Consider the following 16,323-nt stretch of genomic DNA (forward strand, 5'->3'; position numbering starts at 1 on the left):
GTGTGAACTTAGGGTGTCTTTGGTCAAGCCAACACATCCATCACAACATACTCCCCAGATTCAAGAGTCAACAGCTGTACCACATTGTAAATTAGGCTGTTTGCTGCTCTTTCCAAGGCCCTTTTACAACAATGCTTCTCTTTTTTGGCTGTGGAGAGTGGATGGTTGGATGTGCTGTTGGGACTGTTGTAATTTGCCACAGTTGCAGCATGCTTTCAGCACAGCCTAGGTCACATCTGACACTGTGGACAGGGACAATGAGCAGCTTTAGTGAGCTAGACATCACCACCTCATAAATCCAAAGCTTTGATCTCAGCCAAAAATAAAGCCAAAAAAGACTTTTTTGTGGACAGGTAATTCAATTCAGTACCATAGATGTCTCTTGCTTTGTTGACTTTGTTCTTTAAGCTCATATTTTGGTAAGGCTTGGGTTCTTTTATCTAACCTTCTATCATGCCTTTAGATGAAAGTAAGTGGTTGGCTTAGCCAAAAAAAAAAAGCTTCTGTTGTTGTTTGTGAGTGGCTAAGACCCCCTCCAAAACCATTCATCAATTGAAGTTCTCTTTGAATAAGGAAAAAAAACACATTCTTGTTTTACTGTGCCTTCATGAGACCAAAAAAGGACTAATGTACAGCTAGGATAAAATTATAAAAACAGCACAGTAGATGAATCAGTGACAAGCTTTCAGCAGAGATCTCTGAACAGCAACGCCAGACAGTGTTTGTCATCACATGTGTAGAGTGCTCTCAATTATTCTACTGAGGGGAGGACATGTTCTTTTCCAGTGAGGAGTCGGGACAGACAAGTACATTAATCATATCTGTGGATTAACATGCAAGGGCAAAATGAGTCAGACATAGAGGTTAAATTATTTTAGGACTTTTAAGGTTGGGGTAACACTTTAATCTACCAGAAAAACAAAGCAGGTTTGGGTATTGTTGTTAAAACAAGGAACGAGGCTGCATTTGCATATGAATGTAAACACACAGTTTAATCTCACCTTTTATTCCTACCATTTTTTCATTTGTAATATTTGTAGTACATTCTACTATAATCAATTACCCGTTGGTATTAATGTCTCAAATTAAAGACACAGTTAAACACTGTTTGTGTGGTAATATTTTAAACATTGTAGGAGTTTTGACAGGGAATCGAAATACTTTGCAAGCTTCACTGTAGTAATAACACAAAGCTTAGTTTTTAACATAATTTGTTAAAATTTAGGATTTTTAATAGCCACTGCCAAAAGGCTTGTGATAATATTTTTGCCCATGTCTGTGTGTGTGTGTGTGTGTGTGTGTGTATGTGTATCTGTTACCAAAATATCTCATAAACCACTGGAAAAAATTTATTGAAATCTGTAGAAAGTAATCATTAGATGTACATCTACAACTGATTAACTTTTGGTGTTGAAGCGGATCAGAACAGGTAAGTGGCTCTCGGGTAAGCTCATCAGCAGGTGTCTCGAGGAAGATTGTTTGCAGAAAGCTCCAAAGGCAGGAACTCTGAACATGCACAGGGAACTAATAGGTTAACCAGATTCAGGTACACAAAATCTCACTAGTGGCTGAGATTCGTTACCAGAGGTAAGCGATGCTTCAACATCGATCTGATCCTTCACTCAGCTTTAAGAACCCTGAGAGTAGATGATCTTGATTCGCTGCAGCTGTGGATGATTAGGCTGCCAACCAAAGTAGGTGTAGGTAACAGCTGGAGGAGTCCTGCAGGCGGTTGGTTACTGCTCTTATTTCTGGCACCGGTGGGGCAGGCTGTAACAAAGTCTTTTACATCAGGGACCATAGTAGGCCACCTGAAGTGTCTCTTTGTAAAGTGTGACGACCCCCTCCTGTCCACTAGGTGTTTCTGTTCTTTTCTTTTTCAGGGAGCAGGTAGATGGTTTGGCTGCCTGATTAAAGACACCTGGGCTGGTGTAAAAAGCCAGCTTCCAGCTGGTTACAGCCTGTGTTTTTGGTTTGGCCTCCAGAGTAGATCGGGTTGGAGCAGGTTCATTGAATAAACTGTTTTCACGTGGAACGGCTCGTCTGTCTCCCATTTTTGTCATGCCCGGTTCAACAGGTGTGACAAAAGGTTAACATACGTGAAATGTCGGGATGACGAAAAGTGGTGATTATGAATCCAATCCAGAACCTTACCAATAATGGCCTTGGGGATTAATATTTTACCTTCTGGTCCTGTACCAGGGTCGGGTTCGATTCACTGTGCCTTAGTAATTGTGTTTTTGATGCCCCAGGTGAGAGAACCCAGGAAACAGGTGGATGGGATGATGCAGGAATCAGTCTTGGAGGTTTCAGAGGATGCACACTGTCGGGATAAAGCATTAGGTTTCACATTTCTTGAACTGGGTCTGTAAGTGATAGAGAAGTTGAAGCGTGCAAAAAACAGGGACCATTGGGCTTGTCTGGGGTTGAGTCTTTTAGCGTTCAGCAAATAGGAGAGGTTCTTGTGATCAGTCCAAATTACAAACGGAATTTCCGAGCCTTGGTGTTAAAACTGCTGCAGCACATGACTCATTTTTTGTTTTTTTGTTTTGCTGAAGTTTGTAAACATAAACTCTACCAGTAACAGCCAGCTCCTGTGGGGCTCACACTCTATCGCCACAGCTGTTCTGCCATCCAGCTTTAGCATAAACCTCAGCCCCAGTTTAGGACGCAATCTCAAGAATAGACTCATACATGTTTATTTCAACAACTTGTTTTTACATGTACAGAGTATGTGCATCTGACAGGCTCCTTTACTTGACTGAGAAAAGGTGCAGACACCAATGAATCGGGTTGTGCAGTTCAGGTCAGTGGCCAACATCATATGTGTTTTAATACTCTGCCAACAGTTTGATTTATTAAAGATACATAAGTCATATACTATACGACACACTTCAGCCCTTAATCATGACATGGTGTGATTCAATGAGCTTAAAGGGGAAATGAAAAGTGTTTTGAAGCTAACATATATCAAAAGAAAGTCATACCTGTTTTCATCATCTCTTATTTTAAAAAAATTACATTTATTTAAAATTAATAATCAAAGATCAAAGAAATTACTAGGGCATTTTTAGTGGTCACTCGAAAGTGTGATGTATCAAGTGCCAATTACAGGAATGCAAACAAGCCAGTAAATCGCAAATATGAATAGTGTGCGGGTGAAAAGGTTCAGTGCGTTGCAATTGTGTAAACCGACCAAAAACTTCAACAGCTGTGTCATTCTTCAGCTTCCTAAAGAACAAGAAAGTTTGATGGATGTGGTTAGTTTAGCTCATTGTGAAAATTACAACCCTAAGTCTGATGGGTGACTGTGCAGTTAATGTTTTGAAGAGGACAACCTAAAATAAAAATCTTCAATAAAAGAACCGCCTGTTGAACTGGCACCCAGCATCAGACCAGCAAGCCGCCATTTCCTGTAGTCTGACTGACACTGTCTAGAAGGGAAACACCCTGAAGACTGTGTGGCATCATTGTAAAGTTTTGGGGGTTCTCCTTGTGGAATGTGGGGCTTGAGTTCCTGACAGCATCACTCCAGACCAAAAAAAACAAAAAAAAATACATGTATTCAAACCCGTACCCTTGTTAACAAAACTTGCCTCTTCTTCTGTTACCATTTTCCTTGATAAACACTGCGACAGTAACCTCCTCATTGACCTACAGCGGTCTACCACAGCTAGCCCCGCCTCCTTCTATGTCACCAACCAAGGAGGTAACACCACCCACACAATCACCCCACTTCATAATTTTGACAGAAAACTCTAAAAACAAGTCATTAATGTTTTAAATCAAATAAATAGATCTTTAGAGTGTTTTATGGAATTGTTTAACTAAAAATAAAAACATAAAAACTAATTATTTTGATATTTTATTTCATTTCCCCTTTAATTTAAGAAATTGAAAATTATTTCATTACATTAAAACAAAGCAAAATAACTATTCTGAGTCAGTAAGTAAGATCTTTGTTTTTACCCAAATAAATAAAAGCCTAGCATTCCTTGAGGAAATGCATTTTGCCCATCACTTTTTAGGCAAGAGTTATAGACTAATTAGACTATTTAGATTATCCTATATTCCATTTAGATTATACATGATTCCTTTAGATTAGACATGATTGATGCGTTTTTCTTTTTTTGTGTTTCATTATGTATGGATTTTGTTTTTGTTTCTGTTGTAAAGCGCTTTGGATCGCCTTGTTGCTGAAAAGTGCTAAATAAATAAATCTCACTTCACTTCACTTCACTTCACTAATATCATTTTATGTTGAGAAATTACACAGTTGTAGTTGTTTTGGTCAAATCTTTACGTGCGATCTCAGAATAATGTCAATGTACTGTAAAACAGCCACTTCACATACTAAACACATATAAATCTCATAGCAGACATATGCATTTTCATGCATCAATAATAATCTGAATATTAGATAGTGAGATTTCTCAGTGTTATCAGTGAGCAGGTAGTGATTTGATAATCCTCCAGTAATCTCTCCCACCAGCAGAGGAAGAATTTGTGGTGAGATGATGTAATTAAAAAGAGCTTGAGTGGAACCTCACTTGCTGCATTTTACTTTTCCACTTTATTTAAAGCTGAAGCACTCTGCACCATTTGCAGACTTCCATTTGCCTCCAATCATTACTGTTTTAACAATATAAGCACCAACAGAAAAGTCTCATTAAAACAAGGGAACAAAAACTGTTTTTTTCTCACTATATAAGCTTCCTTGTTTGTTTTTACATTGTTTGTGTTGTGTGTAGTATCATCCCCTGGATTTTTTTTTTATTTTAACTAATGTGATGAATGTGACAGAGCACACACAGTTTGAACCTGTCAGAAAATTTGATAAAGAAAAACAGGAAAAAATAAATGAAATAAATTAGGCCTAATTATGTAACCTGTATTCTGCAATGAAGATGGTATGAATAATGAATTTGAGCTCAGCAGGGGCTACATAAGAAAAAATAGTAGAATTGAAAATTGATAGTGGCACACACACCCACTAAGATGAGCCAAACAGTAACATGCCACTTCTCTGCTAAGCAGAGGGGGTTGCTGTGGCGAGTCACACATGAGAGATTTTAATAGCTCTGCTGGTAATCAGGTTACCTTTCATTCATCACGCCCACCAGCACTGAACATTACAAACCTATTCCTTGTGTGGTTCTGATAACAGACGAGCAGTTAAACGAAGCTCATTTTCCTTTGACAATTGATGGAAACAATGAGGGGTCGGAACCACTTTAAACAAATGTCTAAACTGCTGGTGTATCGAGCCCAGTAAATGGAATTCAGAAATCCCACAGAGGCCTCATGTTGGCACAGATCGCTTCAATCCCTGAGGGAGCTTGTTCAGTCCAAACATTGTTAAACAGTTTACTGTAAGTAAAAAAAAAAAAAAAAAGTGCTGTAGAATCAAAGTAGGATCAGTAACAATAACAAATTACTCTCATCATTATTTGTTAATTTATCAAATGATCTAAGTTTTAAAATACTGGTAATGACATTCATAGAAGAAAAAAAAAGCAACATTAATATTAATAAAAATAATAATAACTACAAAAATGTGTGTTTTTTTAATGTAGCATAAATGCTAAAAATTGTCGAAGAAGTTTAAACCTGATAGTTGTCTTTCAACCAAACAGAACAGAAGCTAAAAGTAGCAAGACAGTAGCTAAATTTAGCAAAACAGATGCATATATTAGCAAAATTGCAGCTAAAGGTAGAACAACAGATGCTAAAGCTAAAAACAGCTACATATTAGCTGAAAGTCAAAAGTGGCAAAAGAAGACAAAATAGAACAAGTATGATGTCTTAAATTTTAAAAAAATTATGCTTTGAAGGAATTGAAGAAATTTTAGTATTTTTATGGGCAATTTTCTTTTAAACAAAGGAAAACATTTTATAAAGTATAGAAGTTTTAAAAACCAAAAGACTTAGTTCATCATTTCTGATCAAGCTAAATGTTTTCATGGTTAAATTACACAACTTATACGGAAATAGTTTGAGTCCAAAACAAATAAGAAAAAAACATATGAAAGAAACTGTAATAAGGAAAACAACACTGACAACAACAACGATAACTCTCAAATTCCAAAATAAAGGCATCAGAACCAGTCTGAAAAGGGTGAAGGAGGAATCAAAACCTTAAAAATACATTTTAACCAATGTTTTTTTTTTTTTTTTTTTTTACTTCTCATAATATAAAGAAGAGAAAAACAAGATGAAGAATTCTGCAGAACAGGAGTGGTTACTCCCTTCTGTTTCATCTCTACATATCTTCGTTTCTAATCACCTGTACAGATTTGTACTTAATAATGACACACAGTTTGTTTAAACTGCTCTAATATTTTTAAATGATTTCAATTTATGACTGTAACTGTTCTTCAAGTTTACTCCCTTAACAGAATCACAGAGTAGTTTGATGTTTGTTCTCATTAAAGGCTTTTTTACCAGAAATTTTCCTCTGAAGTGATAAGGACCCTCTTTGGTCATACAGTATTTGGATTTTTGCAGAGAATAGTTGATCTTTTGTTTCATACATAACTTAGTCTGTTTTAAAATTCTACATTTAATTTGACAAAAAGTGCACAGAGATTTTGTTGCTACTTTTTTGTCATTTTACTTTTGTTTTTTTTTGTTTTTTTTAAATAGTGTATGGTTAAATGCTAATTTAACCTCTGGAACTAAAAAGGGGATGTAAAATAATATGCAAAGGCAGGTGACACGGTGTCTCAGATTTTTCCATACATATTCTCCAAATTGGGTTAATTAACCTTTGTTAACCTTGTTCTCCATCGTGCTGCATTTTGTCAAGTCAGTGTGAGCAGCGGTGCGGACATGAGTGCTCTCTTTGAGGACCCTCCATCACAATACTGCAAGCAATCCACTTTAAACTGAGATTACTGGCTGCTTCAGTGATCTAAATGTAAAAATTTGGTGCTTGCTGATTTTTGAAGAGGACTGTCAGGTCAGATAATAGTGATATTGTCCATTATGAAAGTCTATTTATTCTTGAAACAAATCTTTTCTTTAGCCATCACCACAGCATAGCTACAGTATTGATTATTTAAATCCTATTAAAACAATAATTGCAAATAATTTTGAAAGATTTATGCCACGTTGATGCCTTTAGGGTCAATTAGATGTGTCTGCATCAAGGAGGGAGAGAAAGATTCCTGTTATAACCTAATCCCACTTATTCATAACAGCTGGGGCAGGGTTTGATATTTTAAGAGAAAAACACCAAGTTCTGACTAAATCACACAGGCACAATCCTCTGCATATCTTTGCCTGTTCTCAGCTATCACCTCTGAAACAACATATATCATAATGTTAACAAAAACCAAACAATTAGAGCAACACTTTAATTTTGATTTGCAACCTGTGTCTTCATAGTATGGATGAGAAGATTAATAAATGCACATTGATAGAGCAGTTGTGCACCAGTGTAGTTTTGGGTTTAAGTCTAAACATATTGTTTCATTAAGTCTTTGTTCCAATAAAATTAAATCCATTTGTTAGGATTTGGATTTTTGTATTCAGTTTATTGTCTTCATGTTCCAGTTTGAGTTTATTGTTTATTTTATTCAGTTATCTTGTTAGTCTGGTTCTTGTTCTTTGTGTCTTTGTTCCCTGTGCCTCAGCCATTATTCACTTCTCCTCAGTCTATCTCTTGTCTGCCACGCCCATGTACACCTGCCCCAAGCCTTGCAATCATCTCACCTGTGCCCACTTCTCCTAATTGCCTCCTGTCTTTAATACCCAGTCATCTCCTCCATTTACACGCTGGTTTGTTGTCTATTGTCAGTTAGTCTAGTTTCCCTGATGTCTGGTTCTGCTTATCTCCCGCCCGTATCCGTTTAGTTTCTGTATTTAGTTGGTTTGGTATTTAGTTTTCTTCTTGCTGCTACGTCAGCTTTTGTTTTTGGTTTTCTTTTATTGTAATAAATTAGTTTATTTTCCAAAATGAGTCTGCGCTCTGGGTTTGCCTCCTTCACCTCACATCCTGACACCATTTAATTATTAGATGAAACATCTGCAAGCAGGTTTGTTTCTAGAGACATCCATTTGAAAAAAAAAAAAAACAATTGTGTGTTGCTAGTCTACTGCTGTGTGTGTGTGTGAGTGTGTTTGTGTGTGGGTGTGTGTGCACGTGTGTTTGTGTGTCTGTTATCAATATATTTCATCAACCTATGAATGAATTTTTATGAAACTTCTAGAAAGTAGTCCTAAAATAATTGAGTTTACATTTACAACTGATTAATGTTTGGAGTCAATTCAAGATGCACGGCACAGCTAATCGACATTAGTACAAACACAACTACAAGCACTTACAGAGTACAAACCTTCACCACAGCATGATTAAATAATAGTGCGCTTGTCATAATCTGGATCACCACCAAAATGTAAACCATTATTTTTGTGACAACCCAACATTTCCTGAAAATTTCATCCAAACAGTTTTTTTAGTTTTTACCTGATCTAACAGACAGTCAAACAAACCAACGGACACAACTGAAAACAGAACTTCTTTGGTGGAGGTAACAAAAGGGTCACATGTAGGAGCATAAACAAATGTTTCCCAAAAGGTTACTTGTGAGCTTGACCTTTGACCCCATGAACCATGATATCAACATGCATCATCTTTGACCCATGAGGTGTCCAGCTGTGCAGTTTGACATTCCTACATCGCACTGTTGCAGAGTTAGAGCACAGGATCACCTGTGAGGTTGACTTCTGACCCCATGACCTTGAAATTATTTGTGATCACTCTTGACCTAAGAGGTGTCCAATTGTGCAGTTTAATTTCCCTCTGTTACATGGTTGCATAGTTAGAGCACAAGGTCATCTGTGACCTTGACCTTTGACCCATGACCTTGAAATCAACAGTGATCATCCTTGACCCATGAGGTGTCCAGCTGTGGAGTTTAACATTCCTGTGATCCTGAGTTAGAGCATGGGCTGATCTGTGATCTTGACCTTTGACATTGAACTTTGGCCATATCACCACCAAAATGTAATCACTTGTTCCTTCTTCCATGTTTGAAGAAAATTTCCTTAAAATTCCTTTATAACTTTGGAGTAATTTTATACATAGACAGACAAACAGATGCTACTAAAAACTTAAAACTTGCTATAACTCTGTCACTTATACAGATTTTGAGATACAATTTAATGCTCTAGTAGATGAGTCTTTTACAACACATACTTTGATATCTTGTAATATTACATGGATGGACAGATTATAGTATAAAATAGAGGAGCAAAGGGGCAAGCGTACAACATGATGGGTTGGTCTAATGGAATTTGCTTTGTGCATTCACATGGGAGACATGAATATTAAAATTAACCCTGTCTGTTTGTTAGCAAAATATCTCACAAACCATTGGAAGGATTGCCCCCATCGCAGGACACTGCGTGGGACCTTCACGTAGGGGCGGGGACAGCACGATTGCGTCACTTTTGGCGCACGCACCCTCACGCGTAAATTTATACTTTTGGGGGTGCGGGTGTGAAAAAAATGTGTATAAAAAATGATGTATTTTACAATAAACAAGTGGAGTCAACCCGAGTCAAGATGGCTGCCACAGCCAGTCCATCTTAGCAAATGCAAAAACAGCTATAACTCAGTCTGTTTTACAGATAATAAACTAAAACATGATGTTGTAGATGAGAGTCATCCTCAGCATTTACTCTAAGAGATAACAAATCATGTAAGATCTTTGTTTAAAATTTTAGGCAGGAGCTAATATGCATTCTTTTGAGGCATGCTAGGTCACCATTTTATCCTAAAGTAATATAAATAGACTTCTAAAAAATTTTGCAATGGATAAAATAAGAAATATTACTGATGTGTGAAGAATGTGTATATTAAGAAAAATGCCTTATAAATAACAGTAAAGTCAGTATTAAAATTACATCATCTTGAAAGTCCCAGTGAGGTTCAGAGTAGTGGAAGAATACGTGCGCACATGTTTCTTCTTTTTAATTTCATTCATGGTCAGAAATCTCAAGCATTTCATTCCCATTAATACCACCTGAACTTCTTTGTGTTAAACCTCCAGTTGTTTTTTTTTCACTGAAAGTCTTTTCTTTAATTTTACATATTTTTGATAATTGTTGCCCCATTCCAGTGAATCTTGAATGCACAGGGGGTGATTTAATCTGAGGCAATAGCAAAGAATTTTTACAAAACCAGGTTTTTGGATCTGCTGCTACTGAAGGTACAGAGAATTTCTTTAATGATGTGTTTCCCCTCATTAAACTGTTCCCTTCACTAGAAAAACAAAGTTTGACATCTCTGTATTTGGATATTATTTGTTTATATGCTGGGCAGCAGGTGTGATGGTTTTTCCTGAGGTCTGACTGAATTTGGACTCTGGCTCCTTTTAGTTTATAAGTGCTGTATTTGTTAAAATAAAGCATATTCCTTTTTTCTTTTTTTTCTTGCAGTTAATAAGAAATATAGGCCAGAAACTTTGTAGCCTGATTGGGGTGGGATGGTGTTTTTTATTTGTATGAGCTTGGAAAAACTGATTTGTGTGTGTCTGTTTCTGGGACAAACTGATGTGGATATCACATAATGTGACCTTCAATAGGAGTGAGAAAGAAGAAAACAACAATATTAACCTCCTAGGACCTGGTGCCCACATATGTGGACATCAGATTTTGTTTTGCATTCCTTGATTCACATCAGGTTCCAATTAGCCCAAATAGCAAATAGAAATTAAAAATGCATTCAAGAGTGTGGGACATAGGAGGCTAAATGTTTTCAAGTATAAAGGTCATGTACCTTAGCTTCAGGTTAGAAAGAAAATGTTATTTAATTGCAGCTTTTTTTCCTGCTTTTTTCAGACTTGGAAAACTTTAAGACTCAAAGACGAAGCTCTGTGTCCGTACGTGAGGGTCAAGGAGTGGTTCTTCTGTGTGGCCCTCCTCCACACTCTGGAGGTAAGACATAGAAGTTTGTTTTCACACAAAATAGACAATAGTAGTGAAATGGTAAAAAAGGGAATGTTTTCTGAGAGGTGTTTTAGAATTTAAACCCAAATGTATTTGCTTTAGCACAAGCTCTTTAAGATTTAAAGTTCAAACAAGCTTGGTTTTGTCAAAAATGACAAGAGACAATTGTTGCATATTTACCATTTATTTATGTCGAGAAATATTAACTTGAGTTAAAAAAAACTTTGGTTATAATGGCAAAATATACAGTATATTTTTTAAAGGTACCTCAGGTTTAATCATGCAGCATTTCTCTGTAGCTTTTTTTTTTTACTTCTAAACATGATTAATAATTGAGGCAAAAACAACCTCTTTAAAACTAGCTGTACCAAAAAATATTCTTACTCACTGGAGGATTTTCCTTTAACCACAACAGAAAATTAGCAAACAAACTATGAAGGAATTATTTAAAAACTTGGTTGAGCTGCTATAGAAAAAAACATTTTCAATCTGCAGTTGGGATCATCCTATGCAAAAAAAAAAAAAAAAAAAACTGTCAGGGCCATAAAGCTTAGAATTTGCTTTCACTGGAGCAGCTTACTTCATTTTCTGGTTTTTGAACTTAAGTTTTGGGCAAAGCCCAACAATATGTATTCATTATTGTTTGCGCTCAGTCTGAATTCAGCCATTGCCTAATAATAAGTTAAAAGCCTATTTGCTTTCTCTCCAAGAACTAAATGAGAAGATCAATACCAGTTTTAGGTAGTAAAGAGAGGTTTTTGTTCAACATTTAAATTCCGTGGTATATTTAAGCACCTTTATTTTTTATTTTATTTTCTCTAAGTGTAACTAATTACAATATGCACACAAGGGATGGATGTAATACAAAAACACTTAACATGAGACTGCTGAGTTTAGGCATCTAAAATTGAAGAACCAAACCTTAATGGAGCTAAAAGTTTAAAACAAATTTGCATAAATGATTTGAATATGGTACATGTTCAATATTGAATGTAGTGTAAAAAGAATTAAATACTTCTCTTGAGTGCTATGGAAACTGTAGTGAACAGAAACAACATTAACTTTTAAGGTTTAACATCTGGTAATCAGCATCAGATTCCATGTGCTTTTGATTTTTTACACATTAAAGCTTATTTTGAAACAAAGTAGTGGTAATATTGCAATGTAATGGGTTTTTTTTTTTCATTTAATGTTAATGACATTACTACATCTCAGTTAGCAGCTATGAAGGCAAAGCATACACTGCTGCAGAATATATTCAAACACAAGGAAATTTCAGATGTACATTAAAATTGTAGGCATATTTTAGCCAACGGGCTAAATGATATTGCTGGTTTGCACATGTGTAAAGCTCATGCAGTGACATCATAAGGACTGTTTATGCCACCATGATAGACTGCAAGCTGTTGTGTATTCTGTACAGCTATGTGCATTTAGCATACAGTAGGATTAATAAACAAAGTTGGTTGTGCAGATATGAGGCAGAGACTATTACACTGCACCAGAGATTGAGTTCAGAGGTTTTAGTCAAAACTGAGTCACTGGCACACTGTGCCTCCAAGCACAGCTCATCAACAAACCTCGTCCGGCCCTCAGAACAGGACGCCAGGACCTCGCACACCAAGATGGAGCCAGTCAAGAACGTGCAAAGGCTTGTTCGATAGGTAGCGAGGCCGAGGCTAAAGACTGATTCCGGCTGCAGGATGACCGACATCCAAATTGTAATCATTTGTTGATTGGGGAAAAAAAAAACAATGAGAGGGCATGTCCTACACAGGACACCCTAGGAGAGCAATAGAGCAATATACAGGAGGCTAGATTTGGTTACCCCCTCCCTTGACGATTTTAACAGCCTATTGCTGAGCATGGCATAGTTTGCTTTTAGTGAAAATTTCCCACTTTTATCATAAATCACAGTTTATTACAATAAACAAATGGAAGCTTGCCATACACCTTGATGAATAAAGATCACATGTTTCTCAGGCATCAGTGCACAAGCTCTACAAGTATGGATGTAACTCACAATTTGTAATCACACTTCTCTTTTTTCTGACTAACATGACCCATGGACATCACCACTGTCAGGAAAAGCTAAATAACTGAAACAACCAGGAGTGACATGAGATGAAAACAAAGCTATTAAACAAAAAACATTTTAATCTGGTCAGCTAAAACCAAAAAAAAAAGTATATATATATATATATATATATATATATTTTTTTTTTTACACATTAAATTTAGGCTACTTTACAGTGTTCATGAGTAACCAAAGATGAGTCTTTCTTTATTCAAACCTTAGTGCTAAGCTAGCACTAAAATCAGAAGGTAAAAGTTCTGTATCTAAAGCTTCCTTGCTTCTTAGCTTAGCACTACTAAGCTATCGAGCTATAGCAAAGAAATGGTCCAGAGTGTTTACTATTTTAACTAATTGTTATAAAACTGAGCACTTTTTGAAATTATATATATATATATATATATATATATATATATATATATATATATATTTTTTTTTTTTTTTGTTTGTTTTTTCAAAACCAAAGGGCAGTTTGAAGCAAAACTCTTCATGTTGTCTTTGCGATTGCAGCAGATGTACCTTTTTGAAGCTTCATCACTGGAACTGTGTAATGCAACAGCTGTTTTGATTACCTTCCTCCCAGCTGACAGCCACCTAACACATAGAACTGATTTATAGGATGGTTTATAGTGGAAATGCTACGTGCCAGGCATTGATTGTAGCTTAATTGTTTAGAGCTTGTATCCTTTTGAGTTTTACCTGCAGCAACAAGCCTGATGGCAATCTGGACTTTTTGATTTATTTGTTCATCCTTTTTGTTTCTGTATAGTGAAAAGTTGCTTCATATCTGCCAATTTGTGCTAGAGTAATCTAATTAGGACTTGGTATTTAAAACCAACAGGGAAATAATACCAACATGTCATCCACCTTCCTGGCTCATGAAAAGCCCACTGTAGACACTTGTCTCTTTGCTAATAAACAGAGTTGATACAAGCTGTCAATTAGAAGTTTATTTTGGCGAGTTGCACGTCTCAGCTGCAATGAGAACTGCTATTACTACACTGTATTGCTAAAAGTTTTCACTCGCCACCCTTCACACGCATATGAATTTCAGTGACAAACCCATTCCTACTCCACTAGGTTTGATATGATATTGGTATGATATTTGGCCCAACCTTTGCAGCTATAACAGCTTCAAAACTGTTCTGGGAAGGCTTTCCACAAAGTTCAGGAGACTTCATGGGAATTTTTGACCATTCTTTCAAAAGTGCATTTGTGAGGTCAGACTGATGTTGGATGAAAAGGCCTGGCTCACAGTCCCAGGATCAGGATTTTGTTCAAGCCAGTCAAGTTAAATTTACTCATTCATGTCTTTATGGACCTTGCTTCGTGTACTGGTGCGCAGTCGTGTTGCAACAACAAGGGGCCATCCCCAAACTGTTCCCACAAACTTGGGAGCATGAAATTGTCCAAAATGTCTTGGTATCCTTAAGCATTCAGAGTTCATTTTACTGCAACTAATTCCTAAAAAACAACCCCACACCATAATCCTCCCATCACCAACCTTTACAATTGGCACAATTAATTCAGACAAGTACCATTCTCCTGGCAACCGCTAAACCCAGACTCATTCATCGTATTGCCAGACAAAAGTATCTCCACTGCTCTAGAGTCCAGTGGGGGCGTGATTTGCACCAGTGCATCCAACGCTTCACATTGCATGTGGTGATTTAAGGATTGGATGCAACTGCTAAACCATGGACACTCTTTTCATTAAGCTCTCTATGCACTATTCTTGAGATAATCTGAAGGCCACATGAAGTTTGGAGGTCAGTAGCTGTTGACTCTGCAGAACCCTGGTAAGCTCTGGTGAAAGCCTACCCACCTCATGGCAGAGTTGCTGTCATTCCCAATCATTTCTACTTTGTGGTTATTTAGTAGCAAGGAAATTTCACAACTGGACTTATTGCACAGGTGGCATCCTATCCACTTTGGAATTCACTGAGCTCCTAAGAGTGACCCATTCTTTTACAAATGTTTGTAGAAGCAGTCTGCATGCATAGATGGTTAATTTTAAACACTTGTGGCCATGGAAGTGATTTGAACACCTGAATTCAGTGATTTGGATGGGAGAGTGAATACTTTTTGCAATATAGTGTATGTCATTTAGCTGCATGAACTAACAAGTGGCTTGGTTGTTAATGTCAGCCTTCATGCAGGAAGCAAATGCCAATTTGAAACATTTGCAGTCACATGTCTTGCCCCACAACCTTCGCTTACAATAGTTAAGCTTTGGCCCCAAATTTGTGCAAGCCTGTTTAAGACTTTAATAAAAAATTATCTAAACCAGTCTGCCACTGTAAATATCTGCATACAACAGAACAAGTTTAATTTTAGATCACAGTAATTCAGTCAGAGTAACTAAATAAAAAATAAACATCAAATCAAAATTCAACAGGCTTAACCCACATATCCCAGCCAGACTGTCTGCACTAAACACTCCAACACAACATAAGCTGCTGGTGAGAGGATCACAGTAATCAAAGTGGCAAAAAAAAAAAAAGCAACCACTCCACAGACAAAAAAGACGTAGCTCACCACTGCTGTTTTTATTTATGCTGCTTTGCTGCATCTAAATGGAACTCCCATCTTCTTGCAGCGGCAATAGTCTGGTTATGCAAATTAGTTTAGTATAAAATGTTAAAATCTGCGGAGAAAATTCAGAGTAGTTGACATGAAGCCTAATCTATTAGTCAGCTGATTTGAATTTAGAGTTCTGTAAAATCAGATTAGCCTGAAAGGAAATAAGTAAACTATATTAAACTAAACTAGTTAAGGGCAACACTTCGTTTTATGGTTGCCTTGTTTTAGAAGTATGTAGTCATTGTTTATTCCAACTAATGACAAAAGTATAACATTTTGTTTAAGGGGGCCTTTATATCCAAAAAGAATCATTCTTATTTTAAAATCCTCTCTACACTAACTGACAAATTATTGTATTATCCAGGTAAGATGTAAATATCTACAGATGTAAACAATGTGAATAATGAAAACAGTGGGTTGCAAACATATTCACCTCCTCTTGGCATTTTATTTGTTTTGTTGCCTTGCAGCAAAGAATTTAAAAAATATTAAAAAAATAATTAAAAAATACTTTTATTTTACATAACCGCAACTTTAAAGATGCAAACTGTTTTTTCTTAGACAAACAAGAAATAACAATTCATCTCCCCCAAAGTCAATACTTTGTAGAGCTCTTTTTGCAGCAGTTGCAGCAGCAAGTCTTTTCAAGTTTGTCTCTGTGAACTTAGTCCATCTGGCCACTAGAAGTTTTGTCCAGTCTTCATGATCAA

At 36.5% G+C, this 16,323-nt stretch overlaps 1 protein-coding gene across 2 annotated transcripts in view; it reads left to right on the forward strand.

Annotated features, from left to right (window-relative positions):
- cntn4 (contactin 4) overlaps positions 1 to 16,323 on the forward strand; it is a 280,686-nt gene that overhangs the window by 125,263 nt on the left and 139,100 nt on the right. For both annotated transcript variants that reach the window (XM_017426954.3, XM_017426955.3), the window contains exon 5: positions 10,849 to 10,944. In XM_017426954.3, the coding sequence (XP_017282443.1) occupies positions 10,849 to 10,944 (96 nt within the window). The remainder of the gene's footprint in view (positions 1 to 10,848; positions 10,945 to 16,323) is intronic.

Source organism: Kryptolebias marmoratus, linkage group LG4, assembly GCF_001649575.2.
Source record: "Kryptolebias marmoratus isolate JLee-2015 linkage group LG4, ASM164957v2, whole genome shotgun sequence".
In the NCBI taxonomy this organism is placed as follows: domain Eukaryota; kingdom Metazoa; phylum Chordata; class Actinopteri; order Cyprinodontiformes; family Rivulidae; genus Kryptolebias; species Kryptolebias marmoratus.